Below are 22,820 nucleotides of genomic sequence, written 5' to 3' on the forward strand. Positions count from 1 at the left end.
TTAAGTAATGTGCTTAATATATGGTATATGAATGGAATATTTAGGGAGAGTAAAAAGTGGGGGGGGGGGGTGTTCCTTACTCATACCCAATATGTAGAGAAAATGGCGAGTATCTGTTTCGCTTGATGGTCCTTTCTCCTGAACTACAATATTTATTTTAATGAGAAGGGGTCAAACAAGTGGATTGTTTTAGTAACAAATATTAAATTGGGAATGTTACATCGAGGGAATCTTTTTAAAGCAGGGAAGGGGACAAGTGATTGAACACTTGGTGTATATGTGTACCTTTTTTTCTATTTTATTTTGTATACATTGTAGAACTGTTTATTTACGTGTTAAGAGTAGCATTTCGTTAGTTTCCATGGCTTTGCGGCTTGTTTTTGCAGTAAATACCTATTTATCTATTATTCTCTTACAATAAAAGATTCAAAAGATAATATCATCCCTGTTTTTCACATTAAAATGTCTTGGGTCCCATCAATCACAATGTTAAAGAGAAACAAAAATGCAGACAATATTGCAAAGGCTATTAAACACCGTCCAATTTCTTGGAAGCAGGATCTTACCATAGAAGATGCAATAAAATTAGTAAATTAGATACAATAAAATTAGTATGTTTTGTCATTTGATAATTCTTATGTATCTCAACACTTTTTTTATTCTAATAGAAAAATGGGCAATATTATAGAGGAGAGCATGCAATGACTAGATCGAGTAGAACCTGAACTGTGCTACATCATCTTTCAGAAAAGTGTACACCCTCATTTAATACGTGCACAAATAGGATGAAGAGACCTCACCTGTATTGAAGAATCAATAGATCCTATATTACCAGAATGGTCTCCTTTTTCCATTGATCATAATAACAAAAATTGAATCTATAGTCTGACAGTTTCTACCCCTTTAATAATTGGTTTCATCCATCTTGGCAAAGCAAAAGACCTAAATGTCCTAGAAGCACTGGGAGAATTTTTGTCTTCAAAAATTATAATTAGCTTTAATTAAATCGTTGAGTGAGTAAAGCTTTCTGGTGGTCAGAAAAACACCAATTCCACTTCTTTTTAATGCGATTGATCTGGCTGCTAAAACACCTATATGTCTGTCGTTTTCAATGCTAGCTATGATTATATATAGGCTTAAAAAAACTTACCTACGATATCAGAAGTAGCCCTGAAAAAGCATCCTCCCCCAAGTTTTTACATGTGGACACAGAGATTATCATATCAGGATTGCAAGGGCTAAAAAAATTCATGTTACTAAAACCAGGACAACTCGATTTGTTAATTAATAATTTTTTAGTATTACTGATTTTCCATGTTCATGCTTGTCCAGCGTAATTCTTCCAAAGTGCATTTATCGAAGAAGAAATGATTCGATTGTATGTCAAGGGTGTTTTTCCTTTTCTTTTTCCTATCTTGCAACTTGTTTCGTCCAGAGGGAAATGGAGATAGAATCTCATAAATCTTATCTTTCTAGGCACTTCCGTTCAAGTAATTCAATTCACGTAGACATAGACAAAAATTATCTCAGACGAAGGGGCAAACGCGAATTATCTTTTTTAAAGAATGAACATAAATGAATGACAGGAAGCTTTAAGAGCCCTACGGACAATATAAGCTTTAGAGGACTGGACAGCAGCGTTGCCAATACGGTGCAATTGTGCCTAAATTATATAAAATTGAAGCCAGAAGAGTTTATTTTGGTTTGTATGACGTCATGCAACATTATATAAGACGATGAATGAATCAAAACAGCTAAAGCAAAAGGAAAATATCTGAGGCAACGGTGAACTAAAATGAAGCACAATGAGATTTGTGGTTAAAGGACATGCGACAACAAGCATCACAGCGAATCACAAATAAAAATGACGGACAACAAAATCTGCGGCTGGAAGACAAAAGACAGCAAGAACCACATTGAATCGTAAAAACTGTTCATATAAATGACGTCACATTCATGTGTATTTAAAGAGCAACTTACTTCGTTTTTTCCCAGGGATGCAAGTATCGCTTTAAGTATTTATGACGCATGTCAAATTATACAAAATGACGAATTACTCCGAGCAGCAAAAGGCATGGAACAAACGACAGCGAGAATCATATTTTATTGCAAACGAGAATTTTGCACAGCTAAACTTGTGGTTAGAAGCTGGAAAAGAAGTTTTTTGGAAATGAAGCTGGACAAGAACCGCATAAAAATTTGAGCGCAATATACCTATAAGATTAGATTGACGAATCCTTCGCCCTGCAAATACAGCCTAACGCGTATAGAGAACTAGGTTTGAATTGCAAAATATTGAAGAAATAATAATAAAATTTTAAAATTCCGCATTTCCACCTGCAAGTCACTGGAAGGAAAAATAAAAAGACCGGATAGAATGCCTGAAGGTGATTGTTTGCTTATTCTTTTCTATTTATACTATTATCAGCTATTCCAATGTTCGCAAAGGATATGCAAGATATCAGTCCTCTGAATAAACTGCAAAGCAAACAACTTTATGGAGAATTATCAGTAGAAAGAGAGATGCCAATACGCAAAAGCCTTCCAAGACTTCAGAGCAGATCTTCATGTTTTGTAAACATTTTTTGGAGACTGTTGCCTAGGCAGCCTGTAAAATTTTAACTAAGAAAAATAACTATAAAAACAATAATATGAATACACGAAATATGTCAGTAGGTTGTTAATTAAAAGTTAGTGAGAGCATTGTAAAAACAAAAATGTAATCTTTCACCAATTGTTAAATAAAGCACCATCTATTCAAAGTACTTGCAACTAAAATAATTCAAAAAGAATTTTCACTATAAACTACTAGTAACAACTCACTGCAGCGCCAAGCCGCCTGAGGCCACCGCAGCTCTGCACGCTCCTCGATTCAAAGCTATTTACACACTCCCAGAAAAGTTTCATTTCCCGTAAATCTTTCTTTGCGACATCCTTCCACCCCAACCTTGCACGACCTGCTTTTCGTTTAGCCCTAGATGATTATCCAAAAAGCACAGTATTTGGAAATCTGTCATCCTTCATCCGCAGAACGTGCCCTAGCCATCTCAACCTTTGTCTCATTAAAGCCCTAGAAAGCGGGATTGAACCACAGCTTTCGTACAGCACACTTTCACTCGGGTACCCAAAACAGTCCGTAGGCAATTTCTCTGGAAAACATCTAGCAAATCTTCCTCCATTTTTCGGAGCGCCGACGCTTCAGAACCATGCTTGACCACTTTAGCTTCGAATTTTCTAATCTTGGTTCGCAGACTTATCTTCATATTCTTCCAAACTGTGAAAAACCCCATGGGCCTTTGCTATTCTAATTTTAACATCTTCACTTCGCCCATATTCTTTACTAAAAATACTAACAAGGTAAGTGAAGCTGTCCACTTGATCGATCTTCACTTACCAACGTGACCTTTCGTCTTCACTTATTCCTAGCCTTAGCGACTTAGTCTTCTTCACATTAATTTTCAAACATGTTCCAGCACCCTGAACTCCCAAAACCTGTAAAAGTTCAATCATTTTGCTCACATTTTCATCTAGGATGCTTAATTTATCAGCATCCATCTTCTTCCATTGCCTTTGCTCTGCTCCTTAGAACAAAGCCCATAAAAATGATCTATATAAATGGGATAGAACACAACCCTGCTTAACTCCTGATTTAATACGAAATCAGCTACTAAATGCATTTCCTACCTTAACTGCAGTAGTATTATACTCGTACATAGCGCTAATCACTAATGTATTTGTCTGGTACACCATACAAGGATGAGACCTTCGCCAAAGCTCTTCTATCAGCTGAATCAAACGCTTGCTCATATTTTATAAAACTGAGGACCAAAGCTGTTTGACAAATCAGGCACTTCTCAATTATTAACCTAAGAGTGAAGATTTGGTCGGCATATCCTCTATCTTTTCTAAAACCGCACTGTTCTTCTCTTAAAACTTTGTCTACAGCATCTGTCAGTCTAAAAAGTATCACCATACTGAGTAATTTGCTACCTACAGAAACCAGGCTAATGCTTCTATAATTATCACGCTCAGTCTTATCACTTTTCTAATACAGAGTGTAATTAGGGTTTTCCTAAAATCGATAGATACTTCCCTCTTTCAAAAATCATAGTCATGACCTTCAATAACTTATTTCTAACCTCATAATCACCATATTTAAGAAACTCATTTACCACATTGTCAGGACCTGGGGTCTTATTATTGTCACTAAGTATTCCTCACAAAATAAATCTTCCTTCACATCCAAGGTGCCATAAACTTTTTCCTTCTCCTCTATATCTTTTTCAGTAACTCTGTCCCGGTTTAGCACATTCTCAAAATGTTTTGCTTATCTATCTTCAACTCTTTCCTTCTCACTAATTGTGGCCCCGTTCCTGTTTTTAAGTGGGACAAGTCCGGATTTACTATTCCCTCTCAATTTATTAATATGCCAGTACAGTATTTTACTGTTGTGCCGTCTGGCTGCATCTTCCCAATCTTCGGTAATTTCATCCATGGCCTCCACTTCATAACTCCTAAAACACGAAGATCCGTTCCTTTTTTAATGCATTCACTATTTTCTTTACATTACTTTTATTTTTATATGATCCATCACTCAGATAGTTCTTGTACGAGCCCATCCTCCTCTCTATTAAATATAAAGCATTTTCACTAATATTCCTATCTGTGCTCCTTACTTTCTTCCCTAAGCCACCATCAGCGACTTCACAAATTATTCTAAAGAAACCATTCCATCCAGCTTCAATATTGTTAAAATTGAAACTCTCCAGTTTAGTATTCAACTGTTCCTGGAAAGTTTCACTCAAATTCTTATCCTGGAGTTTACCAACGTCATAGCTTCCTGGAAAGTAATTACCCTTCCTAAATTTCTGCTTTAAATTAGCCCTAGACACTACTAAATGGGGATATTTACTTTTAACATAAATAACACTATTAACCCTAGTATATTGCAATGATTCTGCCAATCTTCGGTTTACAGTAACATAATCAGTAAGGTTAGCTCTCTTACCACCATGTGAATACTATATTAACTTATGACCCATTTTATGACCAAAAAATGTATTAGTTATAAGTAGGTTGCTATATCTACAAAATCGCAGCAGTCTGCAGTCATTACTATTTCTTTTCCTACACCAAATTTACCTAGGCTAGGATACCATCTATCCCAATTTCTACTGACCTGGGCGTTAAAATGTCCTAATACAAATCACATATTGTTACCTGGGACCTTGTCTGTTTACTCATGTAGCTGTAAATGGATTTCATCTGAGTCACTACTATCTCCGTCAGTCGGTTCTACAGGGGCATATGCTACTATGACTGATACTCTGCACTTTTCAGTCATAAAATGGGCAACTAGCATTCTATTACTAATACCTACCCAACCTAAACAAGACTTAGCAGCTTCCTTATTCATCATGAACCCTACTCCCTGTCTATGTACCCCATTCTTTCTGCCAGAGTAAATAAATTCTATATCACCTAATTTCATGTATCCTACCCCTGGGAAATGAGTTTCTGAAACTCCTAATATGTCCAGTTCGAAGCGCAAGAATACGTCCATCAAAATATCGATACGATAGTAATTTTTTAGCGTTTTAACATTCCAAGCTGCAATTTTCATAGAATTTAAATCATTGAAATTGTTTTGGCCTCAGGAAAAGCAATGGTCCAAGAACCAGTGCAGGACGGGGACTAGCATTCTTCTCAAGTCTACACAGGAGCGCTTAAGCTGGCTTAAACCCAGATAACAAGAAGTCCCAGGGAATTCCTCTTGAATGGAGGCTTTGTGCAATCCTTTGCCTTTCATGGTTACAACATAGTTTTCAGCACTTGGCAATACTCTTCTATCAACTAGAGCCAAAATCCTACACATATAATTTCAAGCGTATTACCTCCGACTCATTATATATTCATGCCTACATATATTATGCTACTATGGGTAGGCAACCCATAGTAGATAAATTACCTAGAAAGAAGTTTTTCATTCCGAAAACGCCCACTAAAACAGACCAAACCCAGAAAAATTATCCATTAACCACAACCCAGTGCAAATACTATGTCCTTACTATGCTAAAATTTCCTCAAGGGGCGCCACTCTTCAAGGTCAACCTGCAGTGCGTTAGCCATCACCTTGCTTGGCATGAACATTAGCGATGTTTACACCCCTTCACCGCGTAGAGGTGCAATGGATTTCCTATGGTACCTAGGGACGGAGGGTCAAGCTTCGCTTTCTAGAACTCTACCGCCGGTGAAGAGATTTACAGGATTAGCTTGTCCCTTGCACCCACCTAGAGTCAGTAATGGGCTTCAGGAGGGGTCCTGCTACAAATAAAAGGAAGGTAGGTCACATAAGCATGAGAAAAAATAATAAATTTAACGTTTTTTGTTTTTTTTAATGGATATTTTGACGATGTTTTACACGAAGTCACTCTTCCTCGATCTGGCTGCAGTCATATTCCCCGTTTTTTTTACCCTGGGATAAGCTGTGCTTACCGAATGTGCAGCGCTGGGTTCTGATTCTGGTTCTAAGTCTTGTTCAATACTGGTTCTATGTTGCTATACTGTCATGAATGATATGTTCGACTTTCACCGTCATCAAGTTTTTCTGGCCTTTTTTTTCTAATATACAAATATGAAAACTTATGCAAGCCCGTGTGCAGCTTGTTCGACGGGGATAGGGAGAAGGCAAATCCGAAAACAGAAAAACAGGAAATAAAGGTAACTTAAACAACCAATTTTTACATATCATAATTTTTTTTTATTATTGACGGGGAGAGGGATTTATCCCCTTGAATGCATTGACTTCTTCCGACATCAAACGAAATACAAAACAAATAATTTTTACTAAGAAAAAAAAAAACTAAAACTAGATAACATTAATTTTAAGTTAAAATAAAATCCTATTTTAACCGTTGTAAAACCAACTGTGCTAAAGCTTCCATTCCGTTCCTGAATTCAGAGGGATTTAGCTGGCGAGCCTGCCTTTGGGCTTCTTGACAGTGTTGTCTGGCCAATTCTTTCGTTCTTTCCAATCCATTTGAATTTAAAACGCATTCTAGCGCTGTTTGCACATCACCAGGTTGTGAGAATCGCCTCATTATTAGAACATTGAGTTCAGGGTACTAAAAATCAAGTAAATAAGACATTAGATCTCTATTTTAGACGTTTGACTAGGGAAAAAACATAACACTTTACGTGCTCTGAGGATATATCGATAAATCCTAAATGTAACAAACTACAAGGATTAGATCTGCACAGGCCACTGAAAAATAGTATGCATAATTTTAAAGATTCTTCACTTTTGCCAAGGTCCGAGTTCAAAAACTTGGTGTCATTAGCGGCTATGTTCTTTGTTGTAAGATCTTTCAATTCATAGATATTCAATAATTTCTTCATCATTTTTATTTCGACAGATTCAGTCAGTTACATTCCCATTAGATTAATTTGACACATTGTGAATCGGGCTCGGTTATTTGTTTGGCCAGATTAGTTACTTACGAATTATTCTTCCAGTGAGGTGACGTCGCAATTTTTTTGTATCCATCTTACTGGGTTAGGAAGGTGAAATGTTGGCGGGATTATACTAAATCTGTCGAAATGGGAAGGAATATCAATATTATGTGTTGTTGGCAGTGGATTCGAAATAATAATGGGAATATAGCTCAAAGCCTCCTCTAGCATACAATTTAATTCTAAAGGCCCCAAAAAATCCTCCGGTTTGAGATTTCCAAGTTTGACAGTGGGAATATCGGTTTCGCGTCGAAGTTTTTAATAATAGAAGCAGGCCACCTTGGGACAAAACTCGGTCTGATACATTGAATCAAATTTAGAAAAATTAGGCGAATTTCGGTCTGAACTGATTCTTCCCGTGAGGAGAAGTTCGAGCTTTCACTGGTGGTGCTCAGAGCAGAAGGGAGGTTTACAAAAACAGTGGCGTTGTCCTTAGTGTGACAAGCAGATTTCTGAGAGGGGAACGTTTCTTCATGACGGAGGTAGAAGGAAGCTGGATTCACCACGATCAAAGTACCCTTAGAGGAACAGTCGGGACACAACCAACTTTCATCCAATTAGCATAATCAATTCAAGCACATTTTTCAGCTCCTGCATGAAAAGGAAAATTGTAACCTCATTTAACTGAATTAGAAAACTCTTCTACATGTAGAAGAGTACTTCTATCTACATGTAGGCCACACCAGTTTTTGTCTAGCCACTTTGGATACCAAAAGGTTAACAAACCCAAAATATTCTGGTAAATCACAAGATGTTAACATGTGGAAAGCTAGGCAAAGACTGAAACCCCAAAATAACCATCGGCAGGCTGTTAGAGAGGGAGACAAAGTAGGCGAAGGCTTCGATGTAGGATCAGCTCCAGTCGTAAGCTCAGGATAAGTCCTTCTGGCGAACTGCTGTTGCTGCCCTATGCGTCTCTAGGCTTAGAAGGAACTTGGTCTAAGTAAGTAACAGAAATTAAAGACAAAAACAAAACAAATGTCTGCTTTAGATTCCGATTTAATGAAAAAAAAATCCAGTATCTCATTCAATATATCTTCTGCTGGAAACAGTGAAGAGAGTTGTCCTAAGCAAATTTTTCAATTCACCGACCCCTTATGTATTTAATCTTTGATATTTCATAGTTCTATTCTGTTAACTTACGTCTTAAGTCTTAATTTACAAGCCTATTTAATTACGCACCTCTCAACTTTTCTTTTAGTGAGGCAACGTTATAAATTTGTTTAATTATGTAGGAGCTGATTCCCGGGGGGTTATATTTTCTGTTTTATGTCGGGAGAGGAGAAGAGTAAGGTTCTCTTCTCTCAAAAATGCTATAAATTGCACTATCAAATAAATCAAAGTGGAGCTAATACCTGTAAGTAAGAACTTTACTGTTCGAAAACAAAACAAGTTTTGTTCAGTTCGCAGCTATGCAAAAATGAGATCTTGACTATGAAAGCATTTTAAAATCCAATTTTGTTTAAGAAGCTTTTAGTTGGGGTAGGGGGAGACTACACATACTCCAAAGGTAATTCTTTAAGTCACCCCTTGAAGAATAAAAAAGCCAAACTTGTTACCTTAAGGTATATATCCTAGTAGTTTGCTTTTTGAACTATTCAATGCTCGAATCACTTACATCACTGTCTACTGAATTTACAGGTTTTCCTAAATCAATAATAATTTTCTTGTGACATTGAGAAAAAATATGGACATCACCAAAATTTTGAATCATTGCCTATCCGCGCCATCTATATGGGCCCGCAGATGCCGTAATTGTGCTTGGGATGACAACACAACAGACTACTTTACGGTCATCCTTCAGAAGTCATCACCGGAATACTAAAGAAAGGTAAAGTTATTTTCTTGAACTATACGTTCTAATAACATGTTATTTATCCAAAATATTTGTGCATTTCTGAAATCCTTTATATCACTTTCTGCTGTTTTTTTTTTCTTACTAAACCAAAGATCTTCTAATTATATGAGGAGAAAATGTTCTTCCTCTTTATAAGGTCAGATAACCAAAATGCCAAGAGTTTCTTTATGAAACACTATGGCCATAGCCGTATTATTGAAATCACTAACTATTAAAGCTATCTATATGGGCCCGCTGATGCCATAAATAAAAAAAAGTTTCTGTTCGGGATGACAAGACAAAAGACAACTTTGCGGTCATCCTTCAGAAGTAATCACTGCAAAATTAAATAAAGGTACAGTTATTTTCTTGAACTATCATCCTAATAACGTGCTAGTTAACCCCAAATAATTATGCATTTCTAAAATCATTTATATCACTTTCTGCTGTTTTTTTTTATTTCTTTACTATACCAGAGATCTTCTAATTAAATTAGGAGACCATCTTGTTCTTCTTTATGAGGTTATAGATCCGAAAATGCCAAGAACAGGTTCTTTATGAAGCATTATGAACACTGCCGATCAGCACTATCTATCTGAACCAGGAGGAATCACAGAAAAGTTACTATCATGATCCGTTTCTGACTGATCAGTCATTACTTGCGTATAGGTCTTTACTAACCATAGTCCTATATTCCAGGGAAAAAATGCTTAGGCAGTTTATCTAATTAGTCTGAACATGGACATATAGCAATCATTCAGACTATTTGGGATCCTCAAGGACAAAATTAATTATAATCGCTAAATGGTATTGCTGATCAGAAATTTGACATTAATGATGTCAAAGCAAAATCAGAATATACTATAAGCATATATCCAAGACTAGGGGGGCGGCTTAACACGAGTCCTTGGACCCTTGTCCCTAAGCTGTGCGTGATCGCAGTGTTTAGTACGCGCAGGTCTTCACTTAATAAAGTCCCACCCACGGAACGATGACACATAGACCGTTCTATTAGGAACAAAAAACGGAAATAATAATAAAGAAAATCTATATGTATGAGGTAGTAGCATTATAATAAAACATTTGAAGAAAACTGATACGACAGTACAAAACTTTACAAGGACACTGTAAAATACTATAGAGAGAAATTCAGGAACATCAAAATCTAAGGAAAACAAAACGAGAACTAAAGGAAATCTTATGTTCTAGTAACGAAGCGAAGTACTTACACTACCTATAAAAGTAACTTCCCTCCCCCCTAAAAATAGTTAAAGAATACATAACGTTGCCTTTTTTATTTTTCAAAAGTCAAGCTCCGATTAAGTACTAACCTTGCACACTTACCGTGCCAAAGAATTGCCTTTTCTTTCACATAATTTCTAGTTTCTCCCTCTTTTAATGAGGGTAGCTGACCTCATATCCCTAAACTTGATGACTATACCCTATTCTCCCTTCAATATTGTTTTTAATTTCATTGCGGTCTAGAGAAATGTGGTTCAGCAATCATTGCTTATAAATACATACTATCTACAGTTTCAATAACTGGACATTTATACTGAAGAAATGGCAGATTTCAGCAATTAATGAAGGAAAAATTCCCTATAAATTGAGTCTGTCTAACATTACCAATCATATTATTCATAATATTCCAAAGACATATCTACTCTTATTACCGCATAGTATAGTATATATTATATCCAATATTATATAATAATACCTTTATCCTTTTGTGTATGTGGGTAGCTGACGGCAAACCCTCAAACTAACATTACATCAGACAGCTTAAACAATAACATAACATAATATGACGTTAAAATCACTGTATAGCAACGGTCGGGGAACCGGGGTAAATTACCCCAAATGGGGAAAAAAAGAAATTTTTGGGGGTAAAAATGTAACTTTTGTGAGCAAAAAGTATGTATTTTTAATTTGCTATTTTATAAACCTGTTAGTATTCTTTCATTTTAGACAATTTAGCGACATATGCAGGCCACGCCATCTCACTCCCCACCACTAGAGTGTTTTCGAGTTAAATCTTTGTGCACTAAAGCACAGCCCCGACTACCTGCTCAGTCCATGCCATTGTCATGCCGTCAAGATACAAATACACTGACGAGTCAGAGAGCCAGTTTCTCTAGTTAATTGCTGACAAGACCACTATTTTAACATTAATCATCAATATATCGATAAAGGTTAGCCGCAATTTGAAAATTTAATTCAAGTATTTTAATTAGTATTTTCTGTCTCCCTTCAGATGATAGCAGATAGAAAAGGATATACCAAGACGAATTCCTTAATTGCGGTTTTCCACAAATAGAAAACAATGGTACAATGAAACCACAACGTGTTGTATGTATGAAAATACTGACTTCAGAAACTTCAAAAAACGTTAGTTGACGAAACATTTAGATAATTTGCATTCCCACCTGTCTTCCAAACCGCGAGAATACTTTTCAAATTGAGAAATATCTGTTAAAAGACAAAGATTGAATAGCAACTTGTACGGTACATTTGATCAGCATTCAGCAGCAAGGGCTAGCTTTGAAGTAGGCTGGTTGATTGCTCCAAATAAGAAATCCAACACTATTGGTGAAGATTTGGTTGAACCACCTGCTGTTAAAATGGCAGATATTATGTGTGGTCCAAAAGAAGCGAAGAACCTGGATTCAGTGCCCTTGTCTGCGAAAATTTTTAAAGAACGAATTTCTATATTGGCAGAAAATGTGAAGGAACAGGTTATTTTCGCATTAAAACAGGCTAAATATTTTGCCATTCAGCTTGATGAGACGAATCATTTTAGTAGCAATTCACAGCTAATGGTATATGTTCGCTACAAAGGTGCAGATAATTTTGAAGAGGAAATACTGTTTCTTATTCCTCTCGAGTTGAGATCTCGTGGTAATTGATGTCCAAAATAAAGTAAATGAATACATCAATGCGCAAAGTTTAAAATGGGAAAATTGCATTTGTGTATCTTGGGATGGAACTCCAGCTATACTAGGTCATATAAAAGGTTTTTCAGCTTTCGTAAAAAAATAATCCAAATATTGAAGTTACTCCTTGCATGATCCTTTGCCAGGCCCTTATTGGTCAAATATTTAGAACCTACATTGGAAACGTCATGCATGATGTCATCAAGATTGTAGATTTTATCAAGGGACATACACCAAATACGCGGCTATTTCGTGAATTATGCCAGGATGGTGAAGCTGAACATACGGACCTACTTTATTATACAGAAGTAAGGTGGCTCTCTCGCGGAAATGTACTAAATTGAATATGGGCTCTCAAAACTCAAGTCGAAATTTTTATGGCTGATCAATAAAATATTCTCGCAGAAAAGTTTAATAACTCTTCCTGGGTTACATATCTCGCATATTTAGCGGACATTTTTGAGGGTATAAATATATTAAACAAAGAATTGTAAGGAAAGAATATTAATATCATTTTGGCGAGAGAAATACTGTCAGCGTTTGGATTAAAGCTGCAATATTGGAGACAGAAAGTAGAACAGAACAAGATAGCTTCTTTTTCAAGGTTAGTTTTTTTTTGGAAGATTGCGAAAATAATACTTTTGCTGACATCAAGGATACAATAGTAAGACATCTTATCGAACTCAGAAAGCGGTTTTCAGAATACTTTCCAGATCTTGAAACTCGTGCTATTAGTTTGATTGTAGATCCTTTTAAACGTGAAACATCTATGATACCAGAAGAACGTTCAGGTTTGACAGAAGCAATTCTTGGACTTCGATCTAATACTAAAGCACGTATTCAATTTGAGAGTAAACCAAACCTGTCGTTTTTTGTGGATACCAAAAGCTGCAAAGGCTTTCAAAATCGCACATGAATAGCACACGCAGTTTAATCGCACAGGCAGTTCAAATCGCATATTTGAATCGCACAGGCAGTTAAAAAATTGCTGCCATTTGGAACAACAAATTTGTCCGAAAAACGCTTTTCCACTCTAACATAAAAACAAGGAACTGATATCGATTAAACGCCGAAAACTGTATCATCTCTCCAAAACGCGAAGGAAGAAAGTTTTCACTTATTCTTTTTTTCTAATTTTTTCAATTCTAATTTTTGTTTGTACCACCATTATTATTGTTATAATTTGTTGCAGTATATATATATATATATATATATATATATATATATATATATATATATATATATATATATATATATATATATATATATATATATATATATATATATATATATATATATATATATATATATATATATATATATATATATATATATATATATATATATATATATATATATATATATATATATATATATATATATATATATATATATATATATATATATATATATATATATATATATATATATATATATATATATATATATATATATATATATATATATATATATATATATATATATATATATATATATACTACAACTACTACTACTAATAACTCACCGCAGCGCCAAGCCGCCTGAGGCCAACACAGCTACGCACGATCCTCCTCCACCCCAATCTATTCAAAGCCTCCCTTTTTTCACCCGCCCACGAAGTTCCCATTTCCTTTAAATCTTTCTTTATGACGTCCTCCCACCCCAGACAGGGACGACCTGCTTTTCGTTTAGCCCTAAATGGTTGGCCGAAAAGAACAATCTTCGGCAATCTGTCATCCTTCATCAGCACAACGTGCCGTAACCACCTCAACATTTCCTTTATTATAGCCCTAGAGAGCGGCATTGAACCAAACATTTCGTACAGCCTATGGTTTGAAATATGGTGAGTCACCAGTGTACCCAGAGGAATTCTTCAGCAATTTCTTTGGAAAAAACCTGCCAATTATTCATCCGCCTTTCAGAGCGTCCATGCTTCAGAGCCATATTTGACCACTGTCATCACTGTAGCTTCTAATATTCTAATCTTGGTTAGCAGACTTATCTTCCTATTCTTCCAGACTTTTTTTAACTGTGAAAAAGCACCCTGACCCTTGGCTATTCTACTTTTAACATCTTCACTGCTCCCACCATCTTTACTAAGAATAATACCAAGGTAAGTGAAGTTGCCCACCTGATCAATCTTTTCATTACCCAACGTCACCTTTTCATCTTCACTTATTCCTAGACTTAGTGACTTAGTCTTCCTAACATTAATTTTCAAACCAATTCTAGCACCCCGAACTCGCAAAACCTCTAAAACGCCATTCATTTTGCTCAAACTTTCATCTAGAATGCTTAAATCATCAGCATAATCCAAGTCCAGGAGATTTTTTCCTCCCCATTTGATTCCGTGGTCTCCCATTGCCTTTTCTGTGCTCCGTAAAACAAAGTCCATCAAAATAATCCATACAAAGGGGGATAGAACACAGCCCTGCTTAACTCCTGATTTAATACAAAACCAGCTGCTAACCTCATTTCCTACCTTAACCGCAGCAGTGTTATTTTCGTACATAGCACTGGTCACCTTAATGTATTTGTCTGGTATACCATACAAGGATAAAACCTTTACTAAAGCTCTTCTATCAACAAAATCGAACGCTTGCTCGTAATCTATAAAACTGAGGACCAAAGGTGTTTGAAAACTCAGGCACTTCTCAATTATTAGCCTAAGAGTGAAAATTTGGTCGACACATCCTCTACCTTTTCTAAAACCGCACTGCTCTTCTCTTAAAACCTTGTCAACGGCATCTCTCAGTCTAAAATGTATCATATTACTAAGTAATTTACTCCCTAGAGGGATCATACTGATGTCTCAATAAGCACCACATTCACTTTTATCACCTTTCTTATAAAGCGGTTCAATTAAGGTTTTCTTAAAATCGTTAGGTACTTCCCCTTTTTCAAAAATCATATTCATAATCTTCAATAACTTATTTTTAACCTCAGCGCCACCATATTTAAGAAACTCATTTACCACCCTATCAGCACCAGGAGCCTTATAATTCTTTAATCCTTTTAGTACTGTTGCTAATTCATCCTCACAAAACAAATCTTCCTTCACATCCAAAGTATCACAAACTTTTTCATTTTCCTCTATATTTTTTCCTGCAACTCTATCTCGGTTAAGCAAGTTCTCAAAGTGTTCGGCCCATCTCTCTTTATTTTTTTCCTTATCACTAATTGCGACCCCATTCCTATCTTTAACTGGGACAAGTCCGGATTGACTACTCCCTCTAAGTTTGTTATATATATATATATATATATATATATATATATATATATATATATATATATATATACATATATATATATATATATATATATATATATATATATATATATATATATATATATATATATATATATATATATATATATATATATATATATATATATATATTACTTATATTACTATCATTACCGCTATGAATTACTAGTACATCGCAAAACGTCTTTTGAATTTAGGTAATTTAAGCTTTGAATTTAAGCACACATTAAAATACACATTCAAATTGAAAACAAAGATTCGGAATGCGAATGTTTTTTGGTAATAATCGTAAAACGGATCAGAGAAGTTTTTTTGGAGCTTAGAGAGTTTCTGGCAATTTTCAAGAATAAAACCGAAATCACTGTTTTTTTTTTCCTTACGCTACAAAAGAATAAAATAAGAAATCGTCCTAACAGAAATCATAACATTTCTTAAATTTCTGGGCACTTCCATTCAAACTATCAAATACAATTTATTTTTATCGTTGCCCCCCCCCCCCTCATCGAGAATTTTTCTTTAATTATTGACCCTCTCCCCTGGGGGGTATTCCTCCAAGTCCAGTGGTCGAAAATTCTGCATCTGCAAGATGCTTACATAACAAGGTACTTGTCAGTTATCCCGATCATACTCAAGTTCTTGATCTGAGTAAAACCGGTTTCTCCCTCTGCAATCGGAGACAATTAGCTCAGTCCCAGTGAGATAAACTACTACACAGGTATATTTCAATTAAATATTTAATATAGAGTTGGTTAAACTAGGTTAGGCATTTCATATAATGCGTTCTGAGCGGTCTGTTTTCCATAATTCTTTGTGGTAGTTTCCATAATTTTGTTACTAAAGTATTATATTTTCATCATATTTTGGAATATTTCATTATGATTAACCTAGCTTCACTTTTTTAGTGTGGTCAGGATAACTGAAAAGTACCCATAACAAATATAGGATAATTGGATAACGCCCAAGATATTAGATAGTACGTATAAAGATATTTCGATAACTGACATCTAGACAATTTTACAAAATATGTCATACCGTATCTTTTATTTACCGCAACCAAACAGGCACTGAAAATTCTTAAACATTAGCAATTTTCAAAGTGATTGCATGTCAACAAAGATTTGTACTAAATATTTAGCCAATCGTAGATGAAAGAAAAAGAGGCAGCGCAGATGAAAAGCCAGAATGATCAATTAAGTCAAAAGCAAAAAGAATTGAAAACTGTTAAACATTAGTAGCTTTCAAAATAATTGACAGCCAATAAAGATCTTGCGATATCTTCAAGAGCATAGATGAAAGGAAAAATGGCGCTTTTGAAGAAAACCAAGACAGTGTGATTTTCTACATCTTATTTGGGCCTCGAAAATAATTAGAAATTTGTATCTTTGTGTTTAATTTGCTGTATTTCCTTTTCTGAAGTTTTATGTTCCCTGTGTAAGTTTTTGGTATTTTAAATTCCGGCAATCTAAAATTGTTAGTGCTTCAAAATAAGACCAAAAGTTAGCTGTTCTTCCATATCTGAAAGTAAAAAATAATTTCGAGACTTGCTTTGAATATTTTTTTTTTTTTTACTGAATAATAAAACGAAAAGGTAAAAAAAAGGTAAAAAAAAGGCAGAAATAATATCAAAATCGGTGAATGGGTGGACCCAAAACTTATGAATCCATTGTCGTTAGTATCTTGTTCTTTCGGTGCAGTTTGCAGCCTGTGTCCCAAAATCGCATGTTTCCGAAGGAATATAAGCCTTGGCGGTTAGAAATTTATTAAGTTTCATTATAGTTTCGAATAAACAGAAATTTTTGTTATTACAACACCGTCAAGAAAACGCCGTCATTGTTATAGATTTAAAGTATATTTTTAATGCCCTCATTTATGTTCAACTATGTGACAGTTACAAAATCGCAATTGCTAACAAACGATTATTTTAGGACGGCAGAGAAAGGTCTTGAAATGAAAAAAATTTGTACACATTCATATTATAGAAACGTGTTGCACATAGAAATGTGTACGATTCAATCAGGGAGGGAAAATATCAGTACACCCCGAAAGGAGCAACAGCTTCCGTTTTTTTTTTGCATAAGTTATTTATTCCCAAAATATATCTATTGCTTTGAGAATATATCTTCGCGATGGAGGAGGAGCGTGCGTAGCTGTGTTGGCCTCAGGCGGGTTTGTGCTGCAGTGATTTGTAGTAGTAGTATCTATTGCTAAGTTCTCAGATACATTCTCACCAATTTTATCTTAAAATCCAGCATTTAAGAGTAAACATAAAACTCAAATTCAGGAATAGTAGGAGAAATTCAGAAATAAAGTCAGAAATAAAACATAAATTCAGAAATTTAGAATTGTGTGCTAGTTATACAAAAGTGTGTCTGTCTTGTCTTAAAAGCCAGATAAAAACCTTCTTTGTGCAAATAACCCTTCGTAAAAAATCAATACCAATTAAAAAAAAACCTTTATTTTTTTATCTCCGGAAATAATTGTATATTATATAAATATAACATTGTAGACAATAATATAAGGGGGTTTTCACGACAAGAGGTGTCGTAGCGGCGAAGAATGGCAAGTCGCGAAGAGCTAATGGAAAACAAAGGTGGCTTATAATACAGACTAAAAAATTTAATCCGGCTATTCTTGAATAAAGAGAAAAATCGAGTTATTTAAAAACTGACCATGGTTCTGCTATTATAATCAATTTTTATAAATAAACCGGTGTTAATAATCCGTACCAGTCTTTATCTTGCAAGTTTTCAAAAATACTATTCATTTTTTGAAAGGTTTGATAATAAAATAATAGAAAAAGTCAAAATTGTATCCTTAAATTCTGCGAAAAGAGAAAAATCATTTCAATATTTAGAAAAAGTATCTTAAATGGATTAAAAACGTTTATTGTGAATTTTTTAAACTTTAAGTCCCTACAGGAAAACCCTCCCCTAAACCTAGCGTTCGAAGTATGTAGTTTTTTTTTCTCAACTTTTGAAAAAAAAGGATCAGAAATCACACAAGAAGCCAAATTCTTCAAAATGAAACCTTTTTTTTTTCCTTGTTACAAATCCTGACCAATGACTTAGAAAAAAAATCAACCAAGTCTGATTTTTTGTCATAAAGTTTTCTGAATAAAAAATACATTGAATTCTAGATATGATTTTATTTGTTTTTTATTTTATTTCTGTTTCTATTTCTTTTTTCGTCTCCTTCTTCTTAAAAGTTTTCTTTCTTCTAAGTCTAACTTAATTAAGATGCATCATATCTTGATCAAAACATAACGTCACTGCTTGGTTACGTCAAGTCACAGATAAATCGCGAGACTGGAGAACTTTAAATCAGGACCCACCAAATAAAAATAAAACTATCCTTGAAGCTATGCTCAAAATCATGGCATGAAAGCTACTTTTTCCCTTCATCATCATTATACTACAATTGGTCATTATAATGATACATGATTCGAACCGTGAATTGAAATAATTAAAAGATAAAGTTTGAACTATCATATTCGGCTTTCATATTCGGCTGAAAGAGGATATTCCTCTTTCAGGTATTTCATGTCAGGATATCAGGATAATCCTCTTTCAGGTATTATCATATTCGGCTGAAAGAGGATTCTCCTCTTTCAGGTATTTCATATCAGGATATCAGGGTACTCCTCTTTCAAGTATTATCATATTCGGCTGATAGAGGATACTCCTCTTGCAGGTATTTCTTATCAGGATATCAGGATACTCCTCTTTCAGGTAGTATCATATTCGGCTGAAAGAGGATTCTCCTCTTTCAGGTATTTCATATCAGGATACTCTCTTTCAGGTATTATCATATTCGGCTGAAAGAGGATTCTCCTCTTTCAGGTATTTCATATCCGGATATCAGGATACTCCTCTTTCAGGCATTATCATGTTCGGCTGAAAGAGGATACTCCTCTTGCAGGTATTTCATATCAGGATATCAGGATACTCCTCTTTCAGGTATTATCATAATCGGCTGAAAGAGGATACTCCTCTTTCATGTATTTCATGTAAGGATATCAGGATACTCCTCTTTCAGGTATTATCATATTCGGCTGAAAGAGGATTCTCCTCTTTCAGGTATTTCATATAAGGGTATCAGGATACTCCTCTTTCAGGTATTATCATATTCGGCTGAAAGAGGATTCTCCTCTTTCAGGTATTTCATATCAGGATATCAGGATACTCCTCTTTCAGGTATTATCATGTTCGGCTGAAAGAGGATACTCCTCTTGCAGGTATTTCATATCAGGATATCAGGATACTCCTCATTCAGGTATTATCATATTCGGCTGAAAGAGGATTCTCCTCTTTCGGGTATTTCATATCAGGGTATCAGGATACTCCTCTTTCAGGTATTATCATATTCGGCTGAAAGAGGATTCTCCTCTTTCAGGTATTTCATATCAGGATATCAGGATACTCCTCTTTCAGGTATTATCATGTTCGGCTGAAAGATGATACTCCTCTTGCAGGTATTTCATATCAGGATATCAGGATACTCCTCATTCAGGTATTATCATATTCGGCTGAAAGAGGATTCTCCTCTTTCAGGTATTTCATATCAGGATATCAGGATACTCCTCTTTCAGGTATTATCATATTCGGCTGAAAGAGGATTCTCCTCTTTCAGGTATTTCATATAAGGGTATCAGGATACTCCTCTTTCAGATATTATCATGTTCGGCTGAAAAAGGATACTCCTCTTGCAGGTATTTCATATCAGGATATCAGGATACTCCTCTTTCAGGTATTATCATATTCGGCTGAAAGAGGATTCTCCTCTTTCAGGTATTTCATATAAGGGTATCAGGATACTCCTCTTTCAGATATTATCATGTTCGGCTGAAAAAGGATACTCCTCTTGCAGGTATTTCATATCCGGATATCAGGATACTCCTCTTTCAGGCATTATCATGTTCGGCTGAAAGAGGATACTCCTCTTGCAGGTATTTCATATCAGGATATCAGGATACTCCTCTTTCAGGTATTATCATAATCGGCTGAAAGAGGATACTCCTCTTTCAGGTATTTCATGTAAGGATATCAGGATACTCCTCTTTCAGGTATTATCATATTCGGCTGAAAGAGGATTCTCCTCTTTCAGGTATTTCATATCAGGTTATCAGGATACTCCTCTTTCAGGTCTTATCATCTTCGGCTGAAAGAGGATTCTCCTCTTTCAGGTATTTCATATCAGGATATCAGGATACTCCTCTTTCAGGTATTATCATGTTCGGCTGAAAGAGGATACTCCTCTTTCAGGTATTTCATATCAGGATATCAGGATACTCCTCATTCAGGTATTATCATATTCGGCTGAAAGAGGATTCTCCTCTTTCAGGTATTTCATATCAGGATATCAGGATACTCCTCTTTCAGGTATTATCATATTCGGCTGAAAGAGGATACTCCTCTTTCAGGTATTTCATGTCAGGATATCAGGATACTCCTCTTTCAGGTATTATCATATTCGGCTGAAAGAGGATTCTCCTCTTTCAGGTATTTCATATAAGGGTATCAGGATACTCCTCTTTCAGATATTATCATGTTCGGCTGAAAAAGGATACTCCTCTTGCAGGTATTTCATATCAGGATATCAGGATACTCCTCTTTCAGGTATTATCATAATCGGCTGAAAGAGGATTCTCCTCTTTCAGGTATTTCATATCAGGATATCAGGATACTCCTCTTTCAGGTATTATCATATTCGGCTGAAAGAGGATTCTCCTCTTTCAGGTATTTCATATCAGGGTATCAGGATACTCCTCTTTCAGGTATTATCATATTCGGCTGAAAGAGGATTCTCCTCTTTCAGGTATTTCATATCAGGCTATCAGGATACTCCTCTATCAGGTATTATCATATTCGGCTGAAAGAGGATTCTCCTCTTTCAGGTATTTCATATCCGGATATCAGGATACTCCTCTTTCAGGCATTATCATGTTCGGCTGAAAGAGGATACTCCTCTTGCAGGTATTTCATATCAGGATATCAGGATACTCCTCATTCAGGTATTATCATATTCGGCTGAAAGAGGATTCTCCTCTTTCAGGTATTTCATATCAGGATATCAGGATACTCCTCTTTCAGGTATTATCATGTTCGGCTGAAAGAGGATACTCCTCTTGCAGGTATTTCATATCAGGATATCAGGATACTCCTCATTCAGGTATTATCATATTCGGCTGAAAGAGGATTCTCCTCTTTCAGGTATTTCATATCAGGATATCAGGATACTCCTCTTTCAGGTATTATCATATTCGGCTGAAAGAGGATACTCCTCTTTCAGGTATTTCATGTCAGGATATCAGGATACTCCTCATTCAGGTATTATCATATTCGGCTGAAAGAGGATTCTCCTCTTTCAGGTATTTCATATAAGGGTATCAGGATACTCCTCTTTCAGATATTATCATGTTCGGCTGAAAAAGGATACTCCTCTTGCAGGTATTTCATATCAGGATATCAGGATACTCCTCTTTCAGGTATTATCATAATCGGCTGAAAGAGGATTCTCCTCTTTCAGGTATTTCATATCAGGATATCAGGATACTCCTCTTTCAGGTATTATCATATTCGGCTGAAAGAGGATTCTCCTCTTTCAGGTCTTTCATATCAGGGTATCAGGATACTCCTCTTTCAGGTATTATCATATTCGGCTGAAAGAGGATTCTCCTCTTTCAGGTATTTCATATCAGGATATCAGGATACTCCTCTTTCAGGTATTATCATGTTCGGCTGAAAGAGGATACTCCTCTTGCAGGTATTTAAATCGCATTTTATTCTTTCGTCTCGTAGGCTCTTTTTTCAAGCTTAAAGATTATCCGTCGAACCACCCTTGGAAGGATTTTTGGTTTTAATGCTATTTTCCTCTTTTCTTTTTTTTTTTTGACTTGCTGAGCTATTATCATTTTTATACTGTATTTATTTATATGTTTCATCTAAAGAGGTTTACCACCCTTGGAGTGGCTCACTTTTCCAAATTGTTTGGCTTATTGAAGTTTTACTTTCTACGTATTTTCTCCTTTTTTTGTATGTGTTCTTTTCTTTTTATTTATTTTTTTTATACTCGATCGTCATTCCTAGTATTTTTATGGGTTATAAAATAAATAAATTAATTAATTAATAGTGAAATTGTCATTTACGATTTTTGTCGCATCGTTTTTGGACCCCTTCCAGATCAATTGATATGGCTTTAAAATTGGTCACAATTTGTGAAATTTCTCAACGGCTCTCTATCCCTACCAATATTATTGTAAATTCCTCATTGA

General features: G+C 35.3%; 1 protein-coding gene across 7 annotated transcripts in view; it reads right to left on the reverse strand.

Annotated features, from left to right (window-relative positions):
• Positions 1-6,832: 6,832 nt before the first annotated feature.
• The window catches only part of LOC148946508 (all trans-polyprenyl-diphosphate synthase PDSS1-like), a 63,841-nt gene continuing 47,853 nt past the window's right edge, over positions 6,833-22,820 (reverse strand). For all 7 annotated transcript variants that reach the window (XM_089097394.1, XM_089097389.1, XM_089097393.1 and 4 more), the window contains one exon: positions 6,833-7,124. In XM_089097394.1, the coding sequence (XP_088953520.1) occupies positions 6,903-7,124 (222 nt within the window). In that variant the 3' untranslated portion in view covers positions 6,833-6,902. The remainder of the gene's footprint in view (positions 7,125-22,820) is intronic.

Source organism: Artemia sp. Qi Xiang Cuo, chromosome 11 (genome assembly GCF_049724085.1).
Source record: "Artemia sp. Qi Xiang Cuo chromosome 11, ASM4972408v1, whole genome shotgun sequence".
In the NCBI taxonomy this organism is placed as follows: Eukaryota; Metazoa; Arthropoda; class Branchiopoda; order Anostraca; family Artemiidae; genus Artemia; species Artemia sp. Qi Xiang Cuo.